Here is a 19,964-nt window from a genome sequence, read left to right as displayed (position 1 = left end):
AGGAAGGCTGTGGGGACCGAGCTCTTTGTTTCACCCTTATGCAAAGGCATATGATGATTTCTCCATCCCCTCGGTGGAATTGCTGTTGATTTTCTACCTAGGATGGAGCCAGTGGTGGTGGCTGATGCAGGACCACATGTGTCCTGGTACGGAGAGGGAATCTAACTCGATATGTGAAGTTCTCTGGGACATACAGGGGGATCAGGATCACTTCTTTTGCCCTTAAGTCTCTGTGGACTTGAGTCTTTGTTGCACTGAATTTGGTTTGATTAATTGCACGAGGTGATTTCATGAAATGGTTCTGTAAAATGTGGGAGAATTTGGTCCTTCTCAATCTGCGACTGTGTTTGGTACAAGATAGGTTGGAAAGTATCTCATGCCCTCTTGGAGTTGTATGGCTTGAAAACCCCATTTCTACAAATCTTACACTAAAAAATACCGTTCAAGAGGCAAAAACTGCTGCTCATAGAAATAGCTGGAGCTGCCTTGACTTTCAGTGAAATTTCCTTGCAGTTCTGGCCATGGAGAATTTGACCATGCTGAATTTGGTCAGGAAGGGAGTGGTAGAGCCCAGCAGAGCTTCACAGCACCTTTTTGAAGTGGTTTGGTAAATGGTTGTTGGCCCCGTTTTACAGATGTCCAAATCTCCCTCCCCTCTTGACGGATGTTTTAGGAGAAAAGGATCTGGTGTCATGCCAGCTTGGCTGTCAGATTTAAAAGAGTGTTGATATTGGTGATACTGGGCTGATACTGGTGACCAAAAGGGAAGGAAAGAGCCGTGTAAGCAGTTCAGGCTTTCTGTGGTTGTACAAAAGAAAACAACGTAGGCAGCGAAGGAGAGGAAGATGAATGAGATAAAATGAAGGTGCACACACCTTCACGTGGCTCATAAAGGATGTTATTAAGAGACAGCGAACTATTTGAACTATTTCATATGCATAAAGGGAGGGTATTTGGGGACGCTAATCTGGAGATCTCTTAATATTTGCTTTCAGAATGACTCAAAAAGGAGTGAGGGAAGGGATCAAAGCTGGAGATGCCTTCCTGAGCTTGGGACAGGTTCCCCATGTCCACAAGAGTGATGTGTGGGTGGTGCAGGGTCCCCTGGGGGTAACCTGACCCTGCATCCGTGTGGTGTTTGATGGTGACCAAGGAGGTTTTGTGGAGAGCAAGGATTTTTAGCAATGGTGGAGCTTCATCGATAAAACTCAGGGAAGAATAGTTTGATATTAGGAGCTACAGTGAAGCCCATGTGATCAGCTGCTTTGAACCCAGCTGTAAGATTTCCCCAAATTAGCTCTCGTTTGAACTTGAGTATAACCTTTGAGAAAGAGAAACAAAAAAAAAAAAAACACAACCCGAAAACTCAGTTGGTCTTCATTTAAAAATTTCCAGGGAAGCAAAATCCACCACAACCTTTGGTTACAGACGCTAATTAAGCTCGCTTTGGAAATGTGGGTCTTATTACTAGTCTGAATTTGTCTAACTTCAGTTTCCACTCATTTGAACTTGCTATAACTTTGTCTGCCAGATTGCAGCACCGAGTTTTATTTCTGAGGTTCGAGTGGGTTCCTGTGGCGGTGACAGATGCAACAGGGAGGTGGGTAAGGAAGGAGGTTGCTGTGGTGGGTCTCAGGGAGATGGCAGAAGCCACAGGGAACTGGACGCTGTGGGACGCAGAACTGGTTTGACTCGCGAGGAGGCTGGAGGGGAACCGTGCAAAAATATTTCGGTCGTTTAAGTTTGCTGTGGGTTCACTATGATCAATCAAATAGTGGAAGTTCCCTTCCCTAATCAGCCACACTCCTACGGTATCCGCTGAAAAGGAGTTATTTTTGGTTGAATTACTAGTGGGACTCTAGTTTTCCAACCCACCTGAAAAAACGCACTGAGAAAGCATTTTTCACTGACTTTGTGGGCTTCTGCAATTCCTTTAGGAATTTTTCTGCTTTTGTATTTGCCCAATTGCAAAGTCCCTCCCATTTTTTTCTAACAAAATGAATTTAATTCCTCACCCACTACCCTAGATGGAGATACAGGAATAGAACAACAGGATACTCATTCTCCCTTGGTTTTCATACACTGTTTAAACTTTCATTTTAAGAAACACAGCTATAGCCACGGGGGCTTTTTCCTCCAGGTTTAGTTAGTATTTGCTCTGTCAAAAGCAAAGGGAAGCCTGCAGCTCAGCGCTCGGGATGTGGCCCCGTTGGGTAGCAGACACCCAGCCAGAGCAGCCTCTTTGCTCTCCACTTTCATAACTATTCCGTAGGCAAAATAGGAAAATAGGGAGTTGGAACTGCAATAAACCCTTGGAATTACTTGGACCAGGCAATGCTGTCATTGCATGAAGAAGGCAAAAGAGGGATCATACACTCAATGCAGGGGGGGGGTTGTGGCATTTTAAAGGTGCTTGTGGAGGAGGAGAGGAGTCTGTGCTGCATCTTCAGCCCCGTCTGGGCCATGTCACCTCCAAGCTTCCCAGTTGTTTTTCCCAAAGGTCGCTCTAACCACCCGCTTGACCTTTTATCCTGTGGTAGCCATGAATGTTTGCCATAATATGGTATTTTATAATATAGAAGTGCTGAGTGTAGGCAGCTGGAGAAAGCCTCCTGGGATTCTTGGGAGAAAGAGGAGCAACCGTGCTGAGGGAACAGGAGCACCAGCAGAGAAAAACAGCCCCAGGAGATGTAAAACTAGGAGCAATTCTGCAAGCAAAAGGGAGATGTAGGGCATCTCACGTCCATCCTTCTGCCTCTTAACATCACATTTCTCTGGCGGTCAGAAGTGGAAGGTGGTATGCTTGGATTAGGAGCCATACCCACAAAGCCTCTTTCATTTAGCTGAGATGAAAAGTCCCTACACAAGCTCCAGTGATGCCACACGTGTGGTTTCCACTCGTTATTTTTAAGGGTTAACAGGGCTATTGCTGTCTCATCCATAAGCATCAGTGCCTTTTTATGCCCTTTTCTATTAAACAAGCACTGTCTAGAACTGGCAGAACATTATGAAGCCGGCAGCTGAAGCTATGTCCACCTTGTTTTAGTTGATATAATTAGGCTGCGCAATGGGCTTGCTTGGAAAACAGGATTGCAGCACAAGTACAGGACCACATGTATAAGGCACATTATTTTTAGGTGACAGATGTCTGTAAAAACACAGCTTGCCATATTTAATTCTGTGCTGAAATTTTGTTCTGTGTTGTGTTGAAAGCTGAAGGTGGGATTGAAAGGAGGTTTCCACGAACTGGAGGTCGGTCCCCTTGCCGGTCCCATTGCCAAGGCTTCGCGTGAGGTTTGGACTTTAGCTGGAGCGTCCCAAGTTTGGCTTCTGCAGGCCATGCAGTTCAGTGATCAAAGTAATGGTTGTACTTGTGAGTACCTAATGAGCCTTTGCTGGAACCACCGCTGACCACGCGATAGGCAGCGGCTGCTAATACTGTTTGTATTGCGGTAGCGTCTGGCAGTCAGATCCCATTGTGCTAACGACTATATAATTAAAGAAGAGGAAGATAAAAAAAGAAAAGAGAGGACATCTCCGTCCTCTATGAATTTGCCCTCTTAAATTAAGTGCAACTGGTTACAAGATGCACAGCAGAATGCAAGAGGGAAGTGAGGAAAGGTGAAAAGAGCCAGAGAGGTGATAGCATCTGCAGCCTCACTGGAGGCGGCTGGTGCTGAGCATGGGTCAGGAGGGTGATGTCTGAAGAAGGGTGCTGAGATAGCTCTGAGACTCTTCACCTCCTCCCAGGCTCCAGGGGCAGCAGGAAAGCAAACACAAAGCTGCTCGTTGCAGCTTGTAATAAAAGGCAAGCAGTGTTGGTCAGCATCATTAGTGAAAAAACTAAGAGTGGGGCAGAAGATCAGCTCCGCTGCGTTAGACCAAGGGTCCAGCCAGGACCTGTCACCTTCTCAGCATGGCCAAAAGTGGTGACTCAGTTCACCTGGAGTGCAAAACCAGAATATATATATTCCAAACCTGTAGGGGTTTCCAAAGCTGGAGGCTTACATGTGGATCATTGTATTTAATAGCTGTTGATAGACTTCTGTGAATCTACTCACCCTTAGGTGGGTGGGAATAACCCCAGAGGCTGGATCAGTTCTTCTGTTTCCTCTAGCTCTGCACTGTTGCAGTCACATAGGACTGACGGGGACCTCATGAGATCATCTGATCTGTGCCCCTCTGTGCAGAAATAGGATCGAACATCTGCAGGTCATTCCTGTTAAGTGTAGCCAACTGGTTATGTGCATTGCTGCCACTGAAAACAAAAATAAAACCGTGTCCCAAAGAAGGAAAAATCCCAGCCAAAAAACTTCATTAAGGTTGAAATAGATCATGTTGGCCCAGTTAAAAGATTTTTAGAAAATAAACTTAAAAACAAAGGAAGTCAAAGCTGGCATTTTAAAGGAATATATGAATAAATGCTTGAGAAGTGATGGGGGCTTTAGGAATATATTTGAAATAGCCCTGGGGTTTCTGAACGAGACTGCTGGCCACAAAGTGGGAGTCGTCGCTGCAGGATGGTGAGCAGACCTGGAGCTGTGCAGGGTCTGGCAGCGTTGACAGAGGGAAGGTGGAGAGTAGAAACCCCCGGGAGAAAGAGCATAAAAACATTTTGGTAGCTTCTGGGGCGCAGATTGCAAAGGCTGGGGACGGAGGACTGAAAATTAGACCTTCTGCAAAGGCGACTGGTTTACCAAATAGGAAGGGAAGCAAGTGCCTCAAAAACACCAGGAGGGCTGCTGACCCCAAATCTCTGCAACATAAGCCTGAGCTGAAATGGCTCATCGGAAGAGGCGTCTCGCAGAAGCTCCTCGGAGGAAGTCCCCGGGAACTGTTGATGTGGATGCTGGCATGGCCGGAGGAGCCACAGAGGAATCCTGGCAATGGGAAAAAGGCACCTCTCTTCCCCCTTTCTTCCCTCTTCCTCTCTCAAATATCTCCCTCTAAAGGGATTTTTTTGTTTGTTTTTGTTTTCTTTTTGATTCCTGCTAAAAGCCAACCCATGTTGTTTTCCTTTATGGGTGAAAAGGAGCGCAGGGGAGGATCTAAGTACCACCGGAGCCCAATTAGGAGCCATCGTATTAGATTCCAAAATTAGATAGGAAGCTGGGTTTAAGGGTAGTCCAAACCCAAGCAGTTCCTCGTTTGGCCTGGCCCACGTAGGTGGGCCAGACTGGTTTGGAGCTGTTTTGAGGACAGGCTGCTTGCCCATGGAGGAAACCGTTCCAGCCGCAGTGGAGCTGGAGCACGGCGCCTGGTCCTCAGCCGGGCCAGCTCCTGCTCTCACCGCTCTGCTCTGCAGATGCGCTGGAGGGGCGTTCAGTTTAAAGCAATTCTAGCTGTTGCTTTCTCAAGCAGATGAAGGCAACCGAAGGCGATAATTCAGGCTGACTTTGTACGCCTCTTTTTTTTTTATTTCAGATGTCGCGATTGCGTCTGAAAGTTTATTTTAAGCCAAGTTCTCTTTACTCCGTCTGACTTCCACCTTTTCTGTGCCTTCACCTGTTTAAGAGCTTATAAAAAAGGTCTGATGGTTTTTGCCTTGAATCTGTGTAACTTTACAACATCTTCCAACAAGGGATTTCATAGTATTTTCCAAACTGTGCTACTGACATTTGTCACTTGGCTAATACGAAGTATTAAAATATCCATCTTATAGCAAGCAAAATTTAGCCAGGAAAATCAAATTATATGCCCGAAGTCACAAAACAAATCAGTAGCAAGAGCCAGAAGGCAACGCATCACATTCCTTCTTTTTACAGCTTTAATGGATAAGTGGGTTGTCTAAACTTCTAAATAACATATGCTTTTTTTTGCCAGTATGAAATTATCCCATGTAATATCTCCATGATACATTTATGTTTTTACCAGCCTGGTTAGAAGTTGTCCAAGCTCTCTTTTGAAATAAAGCAAATTCAGAGACCAGCCAGCTTATCCTGACTTAACTACAGGCTTAGTTAGGCTTTGGGAGGAGCGTGCATTTCTGCAGCCTTCGGAGAGCTGAAGGCGGTGAGTCTTAACTTAATCCCCTGTTACAGAATTGTAGTATCTCACATTTACCATGAGCCGTGGCCATTCAAGTGACTGTTGCTGGGGTTTATCTGAGACGTGGTAACTTGGATTTTAAGTTTAGACCATCAGGAGTGATTTTTGCTGCTAGTGGTATAGCCTACGTTGCCATAGAGCAAACAGCCTTAAGCATGTTTACGATGTGAGCTATTACAGACCAAAGTCTGTTTCTCTTTCTCATCACCAGTTTCCTGGGAGGATAAAAACCATATTCAGACTTTACGCTACGGAGAAGAAGCATTTATTTAGAGGTGTTCAAAGTTGGGCTGGTTTGAGCTTCAGCTCAGCTGATGAATGGAGATGCTGTGTGGACAGGCTTATAATGGATTGAAATTTAGCTTACAGTAACTTGCCTTAATTTAGTAAGAAGCTCAGATTGGGTCTGAAATGAATGAAAAGAATATACAGAGGGCTTTACATTGCTTTTATTAAATGAGATTGAAAATCATATATTGTTATAGTGATTATGTGCTGAATATAAAAAGGGATACAGTGCCTCTAGTCCTGCCGTACAGCCCTGTTTAGCAAGCTCTGTCCTGCTGAATTTGATGGCAGTTTGGTGTCTAACGGGGCACCGAGTGCCTAAATGCACGGATTGGAACCTCTGTAGGTCTTTGCGTGGGCCAGTATTTGTCACCCTCAGATACCAGAGCAGCACCTCAAGCTAAAGCAGCCCGGTGGTTGCGTGCAAGGATTTCTTCCCTCTCCCTGAAGCTCGTGGTGTCTCGGGGCACGTCTGCATTACACGGTGGCGAGTCCTGCTCTGCGGCTCGTTGAGACCCACAGCTCTGCTCCTGCCATGCCGAGGGTGGTGACGTCCCCGCGCTGCTCTCGCTCTGCCCCAGGAGACGGGCGCAGCGGTTGGGCTCGGTGTTCACCCACACATCTCCCCGCAGGGCTCCTGCGCAGCCTGAGCCTCCCGAAATTCCTTTCACCGGTGGCTCTTGAGTCACGCTGACGTGTTTGACAATTTTATCATGGCCTGACGTTACCGCTGTTCGTGTTACTTGGGGGAAATGTGTTCTCACTGTAAGGGAAAAAAAACTCTGGCCGTCACTGGGTGAGTTATTTTCCACTGTTTTCACTCCAACAGCGTTATTTCGCCTGCTGCTAAAATCCTTAACCTAAGATGGAAATGCCTCCCTGGTATCTCCCCTCTCATTTCTCCAGTACCCAGAAGCTCTGCGTGGGCTAAACACCCTCATCCCCTTCGGAGCGGCTGCTCTTACGGGTTCCCGCGCAGCTCCCGCAGCTGCACAAGCAGCGAGGTGTGTCCGTCTGTCTGTTTATCCTCCAGGGACGCAGGACTTCATGCCGGGCAGGAGAAAAAAATCCCAACGTCATGTCCCTGGATGCGGACAGGGACCGAGGCTGAAAATGTCCATTGAAGGGAGAAGTTATTTTGGAGGGGAAAAGTGTGTTTTTAATTGTTTAGATGAGGGGGGGTTGTGTTTTATGGATGTCTGGGGGCTGGGGAGGTGCCCTTTCTTCCTCCGTGTACAATACTGTTAAGGAAAAAAAAATTTGGACTATCTACATTTGTGAATTTAAGGTTTTTTGGCCAGAAGCGCAACAATTCATAGGGATTGATTTTTCTCTGGGAAAAAAAAAAAAAAAAAAAAAAAAAAAGGCGTTTTGAGAACAAGGCCCGGGTAACCAAAATATGTTTGTTTTTGTTTAAATCGCTCAGTAGAGAAATCGTCTCTTGTCTATTGTTAAGAGAGAGGTTTAAATCAAAGGCAAATTCTACATATTCTAAAATATACAGACAAGGCTTTGAAAGCAAAGCCAAGCAAAACTTTAAAAGAGACCTTCTCCTTGATGCAGAAGTTTTCAGTTAGTTTACTGTGCCGGGGCTCGAGTGGAAAGAAACAGCCTGAGAACCAAATCGCAAATCCCCATTTCGGAGGCGGAAGTCAGGGTGAGCATCGTATTAATAGCACACGAGACCTTTCCACACAGAGCTCCTCGTCCAGGGCTTTTCCAGCGGCAGCGAGGAAAAGCCTTCGCAGTTTCGTGGGGATTTTTCGCGTTCGGAGTTGGCTGCGGGAGGTTTAAGCGAGCTGCAGAGCGAGGGAGCGGAGGGCCTGATCCTCTCGTGTTGGGTGGTCCCTCCTACCGCAAATAACCCTATTGAAAACAGAGGGACTATTTGTGGAGTCGTTTGTTTGTCAGGAAAAGTAGGGTTTGTAGGATACGGCCCCAATTAGCAGCCAAATTCCTGGTTATTTTCTCGTGATAAAAACGCAGCGAGCTGTCACAGAGATGCACGTAGCATCTCTTCGGTTCCCGTTTGAACTCTTGCCACTTGCTCCGTGCTTCTTCCCGCTTCCTTGGCCATACAATAATTATTCCGGCACCACGCTAGCTCGGATGAGCTGGCTGCTTCCCTCCTGCCCAGGACTGACGTGGCCTCCGGCCTTTTGCTGTGCCATTTGGGATCGGCAGGGCTCGGGCTGTGCGCTCCCTGGTTCCCGCTCGCTGGTACCCATCGGTGAGGGCATCTCAGACTTGCCCTTGACCTTTGGCTCCTGGCCGCTGGAGGACACGGGGCAGATGGTATCCAACCTTCGCATGACATCGCTACCGCCCAGCGCATCATCCCCACCATAAATCCTGCGTTTAATATCACCCAGGTACAGCCGACCTCATCCAGAGGTTGTCCTCCCGAATCCAGCCTTTCTGGGGAGATTGACTTAACGAACCGTTTCTCCCCCAGCTGCAGATTTTGGCCACGCTCTCCATTGCCTGCACAGGTCCCGGAGGGGTGGCCACCCTGCCCGACCCACGCGTGCCGGCGCAGGCAGGGCCATGGCTCTGCCGGCCCCGGGCGAGCTTGGCACGCCGGTGGATGCCGGGAGGGCATTCTGGGAGCCGCGGGAATGCTGATAGCAGCGCCGTTATTTGGGGGAGGGAGGAAGGCTCTCATGAGCTCTGTTTCTTTGTGGCTCCCTGTTTTGGTAGCCATAAGTCATTAGTGGTTTTTAATTTTTTTTTTCTTGTTTTCCCCCTTGAAACTGAAATAAGGGCTGAAAGGGTAGATTTGTCCTTCTTTTCTTTTTCTCTCTTTTTTTTTTTCCTTTCTTTTTTTCTTTTTTTCTTTTTTTTTTTTGGCTAATCTGAGGCACGCTGCCACATCTGAAGCCACTTGGCTCATTATGGATTTCATGGAAACTGATTCCCTGAAAGTGTTTCCATATGTGTGTTCCCAATATATCCCATCCTCTTCTAAATGGGAGTACAAACTCGCACACGAGCTGGAAATGGCTTCAGGATGTGACAGAGAAGTCATATGACTGGAGTGGCACTGTGTGTGGCCCTCTCTGAAAGACACGGTGTCCTGTGTGCTGGCTCCCATCCTACAGTAGATCCAGTTTCAAAGAATATCTTCCTTCCCGGCTCCTTAAAAAACTCTTAATCAAGAACCAGCAAGGAATCCTCTGTCCTCAGGAGGGACGCGTATGAGTTGAACGAGGTCCGAAAGGAAAATGTGGATGGGGAGGGAAAAAGAGGGGTTTAAAGGGTGAAATTACAGCCCGATGCCAAGGGCTTCCCCCCCCCGCCTCCCCACCCTGGCAAAACATAGTTTCTTTGTGTCTGCTTGAAGATCAGATGGTATTTCTGAGTTGCTAGCATGCAGTGGAAAAGTACAATTCATGACAACATTGGAAACAAATATTTATACTGGATAGTTAAGGCACATTTTTCTGCAAAAAAAAAAAAAAAAAAAAAAGTAATAAAGTAGACTGCTAGCCCCCGTGTATATTATCTTCCCATTCACTGGATTTAGACAGGATTCTCGTTCTGCTGCTGGCCGTGGCCGTGGATGCGGTGCAGCTCCCGGCTGGCCCTGAGGTTTCACCCCCTTGCTGTACACAACGCCGCCCAGGGTGCTATCCAAGAAAAGCCTCAAACGTTCCCTCTGATGCGTTTCAGGCTGGGGCTGGCGAAAAGCAGCCCCGGCTGAAATGCAGGCAGGAAAAATTGGGGAAAACCGAACGGAGTGCGATAGGCGCCTGTGTGCGGGTTTGTGCCATGCAGCGTTGCAGGCTTATTTCCAGGAAAAGTTATTTACTTTTTGCTTCCAACGTTACACATAGATGGCCTGAGACTTTAAACAAGGCTTTTGGTATACTACCAAGTCCTTTCCACCAAATCACCTGTGACAGCTCCAGGCTGAAGTCGCTGAGATGAGATAGCAAAGACCACGAGGTTTGGAGGCTCCCCTATCACACCAGGTTACGGGCATCCATGGGTGGCAGGTCACAACCGCAAGCCACAGACGTATTTCTGTAATGTGACCATTTGTCCCCCTCCTGTGGTTCTCGTTAGAAAGGTTTATGAGCCCTGTTTAAGTGAAGCTTCACAAGAGGCAACGTTTATAAATGAGGCAGTGGTGACTGATGCTTTCACAGCTCCGTTTCTGCTCCCCGCAGTCCATCTAGGAGGGGTTTGGTGTTGCTTTTTCCCGCGCGCGGGAGGAATTTCTACCCCTTGGTGTTCCTAAGTTTAAGACGAGCCACCTCTTGAGGGGCAGCCAGTGTTTCGATGCGTAGCGTCACCCAGCGAGACTTAGGTGCCTAAAGAAAAGCACCTTCTTCCAGCACAGTTCATCCAGGAGAAAGGTCCTGTTGAGGGAAGCAGGGCAGATGATGCTGGAGAAGTGCAAAGATTTTGCCGTTAAGCAATGTAACAGCTCTGCTTGGGAAAAGCTCTCCTCTCTTTGCAGGAGTGGTACTTTTAACTAACGGTCGCTGCTAATTACGTTATTTATGGGGTGTTTCTCCCAGCAAAGGGCTTAGGTGCTGCGCCATAAATTCAGTGAAAACATCTATCTGCGAATTAATCCGTGGTATTTTAGGTGCCAAAGCCCTGTTACCGAAGTACCAGAAGGCACAAGCGTGCGTGTTACCGTGTGAACTGCGGTGCCGAGGGACGGCGAGACAAGATGCGCGGGAATTAGGTCCTCGGGTGTTGTGTGTGAGGCTCTGAAGGGGTTAAAATGTTCCTTCCTCCCTCTGACTTTTGTGAGACTGCTGTGCTTAATAATGTTGCAGTTTAAATGGTCCCAACTAGGCCTTGAAGTTAACACCTTGTTGAGGTGAAGGAAAGGGGGGGGGGGGGCAGTTCACACCTTTTCTCCTGCTATTGTTTGCCAAGGGACCTGGTTGCTGGTGTGTGAGGGTGACATGGGAAAAAAAATGCAAAAAAAGGATGTAAAATGCTTTTATTCTTTTTCCCCTAAAGTTTTGTTCTTTGTTTTTTGGTTTGTTTGTTGTTTGTTTTTTTTTTTTTGAATTAAATGGAGGGAAAGGGAATTTGAAAACATATGATAAATAGTTGCAAGTATCCAGATGACACACATTCATCCCAAAAGTGAAGCAGGGAGGGAGAAGCCCGGTGCGTTCTTTCTGCGGTGCTGCGGGACCCTCACCCTTGCAGCAGGTAGAGACACGCTGGGTGGTAGATGTGTGGCAAGAGTGTCCCTGACCTCTGGCATGAAGCTGAGCACCAGCAGAGCTTTGAGGGATCAGGACCTAACGGCTAAGGAACAGATACGGGAGGAGGTGGTTTGGGATCCCTGGGAACTGCAGTCCCAGGCTCCATCCTGCAGCAGCATCCAGGGGGAAGCTGGTAGAGCACCTCTGGAGAATCAAAAGTCCTGCCTGGAAGGAGGCAGGAGGAGGATGGTGCTGTGTGTGATTCACTAAATCCTTACTAGCAGAGGCAGGTGACAAGAATTTACCAAAATGAAGAGCGAAGTAACACTCCCCCCGATACAGAAAGATGCTCGGGGAAAACAGAACTAGCAAATAATCACTCCCCCCATCCAAACACGCTGCAAAGAATCCTTAAGATTGCAAAACTAAGCGCTCAGAAATTGGGAAATCTCAGTACTTACGTTGCCTGTGCAACTTTAAATCAGCCTCATTCTGCTTATGCATTATATTACAGATTTTAATTACGGGATCACATGATTCTTTTCCCACGGGATTCCTGTCTCATTCAGTGCGCAGGATGGACAGTGCCTACTTAATGAGCAGCTCTTCAATATTTTGTTTTCTTCGTGTTCTTTGCATTTCCTCAGGCCTTGCTTATTGCAGAGCACTAAATCCTGCTCTGAAGAAGGAATTCTTCATTTCTTGATGGGCTTTGCTCTAATATTTCTGCCATAGCATTTGTGTACAGTTCATTGCAGTGCAATATTCCCAAGAAAGAATGAGCCTGCTTTAAAAAGAGTCCTGAGACTGACTCCAAGGTCTCCCGTAATTCAGTGCTCCTTCTGTGTGTCACCTACAGCATGAATTCTTTTCTATCTTTGGCCTCATGTGCAGACCTGAGCTCCTGTTGGCTTCAGGTGTGGCTGTGAATATTTAGCACACGTGCAAATCAGAAGCCAGCATCTTTGCTGGGCACAGAAAATAAGAGGATGTGATTTGGAGAGATTTCAACTGAGTCACGTAGGAGCCGCGTGGCAGAAACCCGTATAAAATCCAGTTTGCTCAGGAAAATAATTGGGTCTCCTTGGTCTTGTTCACTTCACCCCTTCTGATTTCTTCCAGCAGTGGATTTTGGGGGATGTATAGACAACGGTCGTCTCTGAGATGTATCCTCAGCTCTGATACATCTCCAGAGGAGGTCAGCTCATGTGCTGCCTGCAGGAGGGTTCATGTAAAAGGAATAGCATCTTCTCCTGCGATTGAAAGCTCTATCGTAGTGCGTATGGAGAAGTGACCGGAACGCTGCTATTTCCTAACTTTCTCACTCTTCACGTGGTAACCTTCATAATACCCTCTTGTTTGTCTCTAGGTGTGTTGGTAATTTCTCAGATTTCTCAAAAAAAGCAAATCCCAAGTAACCCCGCCTTCCCAAATTTGTCTTGGCAATATCATACAAACATCCACGTGGACTCCTCTTAGGCAGGCTTCCGCCATTCCAGTGAATGGAGCCACCGATGGACCAGTTCTTGCTCGGGACCGGCACAGGGGTGGGTGGGGATGTCCCTGTGTTTCAGCAATATTTGCGGAAAAAATGCTGGGACTTGGGGCTACTGCATTTTATTCCAGTCCCTGGACAAGTGTCTTTGTAGGGGCACAGACTTTTCTGCCCATTTTTAGTCAGAAAGCTCATGATTTGTTCATATTTGGCTGGATTTTCATGGCAACATCTCTCACACAAAAGCCACTCCTATTCCAAAGTTCGAGTCCTTACTTCAAAGCGTGGAACTGGTACAGCTTTTCAAAGGAAGGCTTCTCAGAGTTTAAGATTAGTAAAACAATATATTTTTCCCAGCAGAAGAGTTTCAGCTGAAATTTTAAAAACAAATAAATGCATAAATCACAATTTAGCCCGAGACAGACGCCCAGCATGGACAATTTCAGCCAGAACATTTAAAGTTTGGCAAAGCTGTAAGAGACTGAAAATCGTCTCATCGTGTGAAGTGTGTGGCATACGAGGCGATATTATCAGCTGTAAGTAATCCAAGCTGCGCATATAATTCAGAGACGTAGATGTTAGGGAAGGAAAAAACAATGTTAATAGGTCAATTAGTGCTACGTCCCAGCCTAAATCGAACTATTGAACAAAAACCCCACAAAATCTAGCATCTACTTCAGCGAATGTCTGGACGCTGAAGTTCCCCCAAACGCAAGTGAATAATTTAGCTCCTGGTAAATATATTTAACTCCATGCAGCTGAATTTCCTTGAGACGGGCTATCGAGTGACTCTGGAATACAGCACCACTTGTCTTCTTGCATCCAATGAGTATGCCTCGAGCTGATGTGCTGCAACTTTCCCTATCAGACACGTGCAATAAGCCAAGGGGGCCTTTTATTTTTGGTAGTCACCTTATAGCATTAAATGACAAAGCAAATTGCAATATTTGTAAGTGATAAAATTATCCTATAACCCTTTAAAGTAGATGTCAGCTTGCTATACCCACAAGGAGTTAATCTATCCCCGGTACCTTATGGTCTTTAATAATTGGAAGCGATTGGCCAAAGTGCTGTAAACCTGGCAGAAATTTGTTGCCTTATTTTCTGCAAACCACAAGCACAGCTTATTAATTGAGAAATGAACATTAGCCGGCATTAAGCGAGCATCTGTAAACTGAAAAAGAGAAATGACCACGGTACGCGTTCAGCTGGAAACGGCAGAGCTGCAAAGCTGCAACAGGTAAAATTGGTTTTTAAGCACGAATGCAAAACCATTTTAGTCGGCTGCTGGCAAATGCCCAAGTCTAGGGCTTTTAATGAGGCTTCTGCATCAAAATAAGTGAAACCACATGGAATTTTAATTGTTCTTATTCTAAATATGAAACACACTGGAGCAGTATTCTTGAATCTAGGATGTTAGCATATATATTGGCAGATTAACATGACCGCTTTTCTGTTCTAAACGTATAGCTCTCAGAAAACTTGAGTGCCAGGTTACGTTAGGGAGCAATCAGTCTGAAAGATTTAAAAACAGTTTAACCTGGACTCTTTCAGATGTAAAGGTTTTGGTTTTTTATTAAATATACTTTTTTTTTTTTTTTTTTGGTATTGTCAAGCACGGCGAGCTGCTCAGAGTGTATAGGGAAAGAGAATCACTTGCTGTGCTTGTGGCCGTGTTTCTCTTTCTGGCGGCACAAAATAAAGTCTCTTCTCTTTACAGAAGGGTGGTTTCGCAATCTTGCGGCCACGATGTAGGGCGGAGGATCTGTGCTTCACCCATTTAATAGAAGCTATCACGAGAGTGGGAATTCACCCATGCAAATTGTTTTCTTGCTCTGACAGAGGAAAAATTAGCATAAATCTTTAATCCTGCTGGGGAGAGGAATAAATACATTATTTACTTGCACTGTCATGTTACTATATTGCTGATCGACATCGCTGTTTGTGCGTGAGTAGATATACAAAGATGGGTGCCATACCCAGAGGAACTATTTCTTTTCCCAGTCCAGCAAAGAGCTAACCATATCTAAATGAATATGCATCTGGTGTTTCCAAGTTAGAACCAAAGTCAGCCTTAACACAAGGAGGTAGCACAGAGAGAGAAGGAGGTGGAGGAAGAGGAGGGTGAAAATGCACCAGTGAGATCACATAGCAGTGAGGATGGCAAGAAGCTGAGTTTTAGAGGCGACTTTTTAAAAAGTTTCTAGACTCACTTAGAAAGAAGACTTTAGAACAGGCATTGCAGAACACTTTTTCCGACCTCCAAAAAATGTCTTTACACAGTGGAGGTTCGGAAGGCTGCGAGCAAATCGCAGGGGGTTATGGAGAGAGCAAAAGGCATTTGGGCAAAAGTGGGGTTGGAGAAGTGAGCGTGCAGGAGCTGTGCAGACACGGCCATGAGTGAGATAAGAAAGGGTTATGGTTATTTGGCCTTTGGGTAAATGGGATTGTGCTTTACAAGCAACAGTAAAAACAAACAAGTGTGGATTTACTAGGGTACGTAAGGAGGTCTGTAGCCCCGCGTTGGAAATGCCTACGTGTGGTGTGCACATTCCCAGTCATTCGACACATACATGGTCTCTTGGCAGTACCCATACAGATAATATTTGGATCTAGCCCTGAAAGGAAGATTGCCTTTTATGTGTAAAACTGTGTGGATAGTTTGTTATGAAGAAAAAAAAAATAATATCGGTTGCAAAGAAACCAAAAATGCCGATGATGTTCTACACCCTTACACTCATACCAATTCTACCTTTGATTATAAAAGTCTTGTTTAGCTTCTATCAGGGTAAGCTTGGAGCAACTCTGTTCATGTTGAGAGAATTGCAATAACAATAAATAATAAAAAAAAAAGAGTATAAGCAGTAGCAGATTGAAAATCAGTATTTTGAGCAGCTGGGGAAATTATGTTCTAACCTTATATTTCCAGATACTTATCAGACCTGTTCACAATATAAAGGATAGTGTTCCAAAATTACAGCTTTGAATCTGGGTGGTATCGCCTCTGGCTATTGTTTGCAGTTGGGAACGAAAGAAGTTGCACCAAGTAGTAGAGTGTTTGCTGTAAAGGTACAAGTTATATTACATTCCATGGGGCTGTGGTTGGAGGGGTTGATGATGGAGACAGACCCATTCACCCCTAGGTCACTGATTCAGTTCCAGATAAAGATAATAGCAATCACATTGTCATCAGAGTCAGAAATGGGCTTTTACTGCCCATTTAAAGCTCTGTACTCAATAACTTTTGAGACGGCAGATTATAATCCCCAGGTTTCAGACTGTGTGATTTGGACGCTTGGCTGGCTGTGGCCCAGGTCCTCCAGCCTGAATCCAAGCTGTGCCTGAGCTTTGCCCCACTGCTTCCTTTAGATATCATTGAAGGCGTGGGTTAAATGAGCTGGTAGAACAGGAGAGAATAGTGATCTAAATCACAAAATGTGCCACACGAGGTGGCAGGGGCTGTTGAGTATGTGGCTTATGTTAACAACCACTGTGGTGGGTGCTATAGGGGACTAAGGGCAGGAGGGTTGGAGAGACCTTCCTTCTACACAGCAGTGTCAGCAGGTCAGATCCAAAGCCTGTCTACGAGGAAAAGTATTGCTGCATCTTACATTGAGGACAGACAGATTGTTTCAGTGTTTAGCACGTCAGTTTGGCATCGAGAAGGTGCCGTATTTTCCTTTTAGGTTAATCGGATTCGGTAGATTGACACCAAGCAGTACAGTTAGCGGTAGTGGTAGAGTAGTGGAATCTCTTGGATTTACCCAAGAGATGGGTGAACCCTTGGATCTAGAGGACTGTAAAGTTGAAGAAGTGCTGGCTGGGAAGCACAAGGAGAGCTTGTTTGATTTAATTGCTTTTCCCCTTTGTTTATATCCCGCTCTTTCCAGTTCACTCCTTATAAAAATGTATATTTGTATCTATTGCATACTGGCCTCTTGCGCTGTGCTTCTTCATTAGGATTTTTCTCTTTCCCCCTGTCTCTTTTCCCACACCCTTTTTGTTTCCCACTCTTCTGGCTCTCAACGCGAGCTTTCACCATCTTTTTCTTCTGCTCCTGTCCATCTCCCACAGTCTCCTAAGCAGATCACCAAGCTACTAACGTTTGCTTTCCAGTTCTGCTCCGAAACTTTGGGTGTTTGATGTGGGATTAGAAATTAGGCAAAATGAGTTTACCCATCCCTGTTTTGCGTTAGACTCCAATTCACAGCGTTACCATCCAGACGTTCACAGTAGCCATAAACTGTGTGGTCCTTTTTTTTTTTTTTTTTCAACCAGACTGCACAGACTACATATGAAAACAACTTTTTTCAATGGCAAAACCAACGTTGGGCTTGTAATTTTCCATCGACTGCACTGAAAAATAAAATTTGCATCTTTCCTATCAGCTCAGTGGCCTTGCCCGTCCTTCGGATCCAGCAAATAATATTTTTCAGCCATAGGAAGTAGCTGAGCAGAATCTCACCTAAATATTTAAGGCCAAAAAAAAAATTTAGGCAAGAAGTGGGGCTTAGTCACCCCCGGTGTAACTCCCCTGGTGTCAGTGGTGCAACTAACTTGGTGTTGCCAACTCTTGTAGTTTTATTACAAGTTGCATGGTAATTTCTGCTTTTCTCGAAGCCCCAGCTCCCGACGGCGTGTGCGGAGGTGGGAATCTCAGCTTTCGTGTGCAACCAGACCTGATTTTCTCAAGAGGCTCTAGCAAAAACCCAGAGACACATGACCATCAAAGCTCAGAACCCAGAAGGCAAATCAAGTCCAAATCCACCTTTCTCTTTTTGGCTCTTTTTCAATCTCTTGATTTTTGAGATTTTTTTTTTTTTCCAGGCCTGACTTGTGACCTTTCAATGCTTTGGGTTGGCAATGCTGCTCCCTCCATTGGCATCAGTGGAGTTGGACCAGGGATGAGTTTGGCCCAGCGCTTGTAGAAGACAGGTGTATGACTGTTCCTTGCAATGTATTATTTGATATGATCTGCTGTTCTCTTGGGGGCCAAAAGAAGTGGGTTTTCTTAGAAAAATAAAATTCTATCATCACTTGGTACAAAAAATGGTATTTACAGAATTGTTTTCCCCCGTCTTTTGTTATAATTTTTTAGGTGCTTCAGAGCTGGGCCCATTTTCAGATCCCAGGCAGTTCACAAGCATTTCATCCCTCACTGAGAGCCGCTTCTCCAACCCACGAATGCACTATCCAGCCACCTTTACCTATACACCGCCAGTCACCTCAGGCATGTCACTGGGTATGTCCGCAACCACTCACTACCACACCTACCTACCACCACCCTACCCCGGCTCTTCCCAAAACCAAAGTGGACCTTTCCAGACCAGCAGCACTCCATATCTCTACTATGGCACTTCGTCAGGATCATACCAGTTCCCCATGGTGCCGGGAGGGGACCGCTCCCCCTCCAGGATGCTTCCTCCGTGCACCACCACGTCCAACGGCAGCACGCTGTTAAACCCTAACTTGCCCAACCAGAGTGACGGGGTGGAGGCGGATGGCAGCCACAGCAGCTCCCCAACCGTCTTGAATTCTAGTGGCAGAATGGATGAGTCCGTTTGGAGGCCGTACTGAGATTTCTTCTGTAGCCGGCCCGACCTCCGCGAGCCAAAAAAAAAAAACCAAACCAAACCAAACCAAACCAAACAAACGGTCGACTAACTACGAAGTGCCTGGTTTTTGTGTTTTTGTTTTTTTTTTTTTTAAAAAAAAAAAGAAAAAGATTTTACCGATATGTGCAACTGTGTAGATGGGATGATAATGGCCATAAATAACACAAGAGTTACCAACACATCACAGCCCGTGTTTCAGATTATGTGGATCAAAGCACATATTTTTGTTGTTTTTGTTTTTTTTTTTTTTTCTTGGAACCGTTTTACCTTGGTTTATATTTAAAAAGTACTTTTTACACACACACACAAAAAAAATCACCCCCTCCTTTTTTTTTTTTTTTTTTTTTTTGGTCTAGAGTGTTGTAATAACTAGCGAGTACTTTTGCCAATGAGGAGAGAACGGACTCCCCGGCTATCAGGAGAAACATGGTGATGCAAGGCAAAGGCTGCATTCCCTTTTCTTTTTTAATTAAAAAAAAAACCAACCAAACAACCAACAACCTAACCATGAACTCCAGATACAGTTGCAATCATACAACGTATGGGACCCTCTTCACGCCCGTAGTGCAATTCAACTGGCTTGTATTGGTGCACATAAAAAAGGAAAGCAAAGATCGAGTTGCTTCCATTTTGCCATGATGCATTCAGATGAAAATAGCTGTCCCAAAACAACCTCTGTCCGAGCCTTGCTGCAGATAACGGTTGGAACTTCTCTGTGTTCATCGCTTCTTTTTTTTTTTTTTTTTTTTGGTTTGATTTTGGGTACTTAAAGAGAACGAGTCTTCAAGTTAGGCTAGACAACCCTGGGGTTTCCTTTTTTGCTTTTGTATCCGTTCATTTTGCCTTCGATTAGCCAAAAAACCAAAAAAAAATAACAACCAAAACCTTTAAAAACAAAAAACAAAATGTTATTACTTATGCAAAATATGAAAATGGCAATATATATTACTAGAGCCAAAATGGTATACATAGTATTTGTGTTCGGCTATGTTCTTTTTTATTTTTTTTTTTAAATTATAAATGTGTAAAATTTGAGGTTGTTTGCTAACATGAATCATCGTTTAACTTTAAAAGAATATTTATAATTATTTAATGACATTTGGACCCTTTAAACGTTTCTTAATGTAATGATATATTGACTTCGGTCTCTAAAAGTGTTTTTGTTTTTTTTTTTTTACTTATTACACTTCTGCAATGGTCTAAACCTCAAACCTTTACCCAACTCTGAAAAGCAGTTCCAGTGTGAACCAGTTTACAATGTGACTTAAAAAATGACAAACCCAACCCAAATGCATCCACGTCAAATGATTTTGGATGTAGGATCTTTTTATATAACTTATG

At 45.1% G+C, this 19,964-nt stretch overlaps 1 protein-coding gene across 5 annotated transcripts in view; it reads left to right on the top strand.

Moving 5' to 3' along the window:
- RUNX2 (RUNX family transcription factor 2) overlaps positions 1-18,585 on the top strand; it is a 155,987-nt gene extending 137,402 nt beyond the window's left edge. For all 5 annotated transcript variants that reach the window (XM_074154128.1, XM_074154127.1, XM_074154126.1 and 2 more), the window contains one exon: positions 18,107-18,585. In XM_074154128.1, coding sequence (XP_074010229.1) covers positions 18,107-18,585 — 479 coding nt within the window. The remainder of the gene's footprint in view (positions 1-18,106) is intronic.
- Positions 18,586-19,964: the final 1,379 nt, after the last annotated feature.

This window comes from Numenius arquata, chromosome 9, assembly GCF_964106895.1.
Source record: "Numenius arquata chromosome 9, bNumArq3.hap1.1, whole genome shotgun sequence".
In the NCBI taxonomy this organism is placed as follows: domain Eukaryota; kingdom Metazoa; phylum Chordata; class Aves; order Charadriiformes; family Scolopacidae; genus Numenius; species Numenius arquata.
This window is presented reverse-complemented; position numbering and strand designations above follow the sequence as displayed.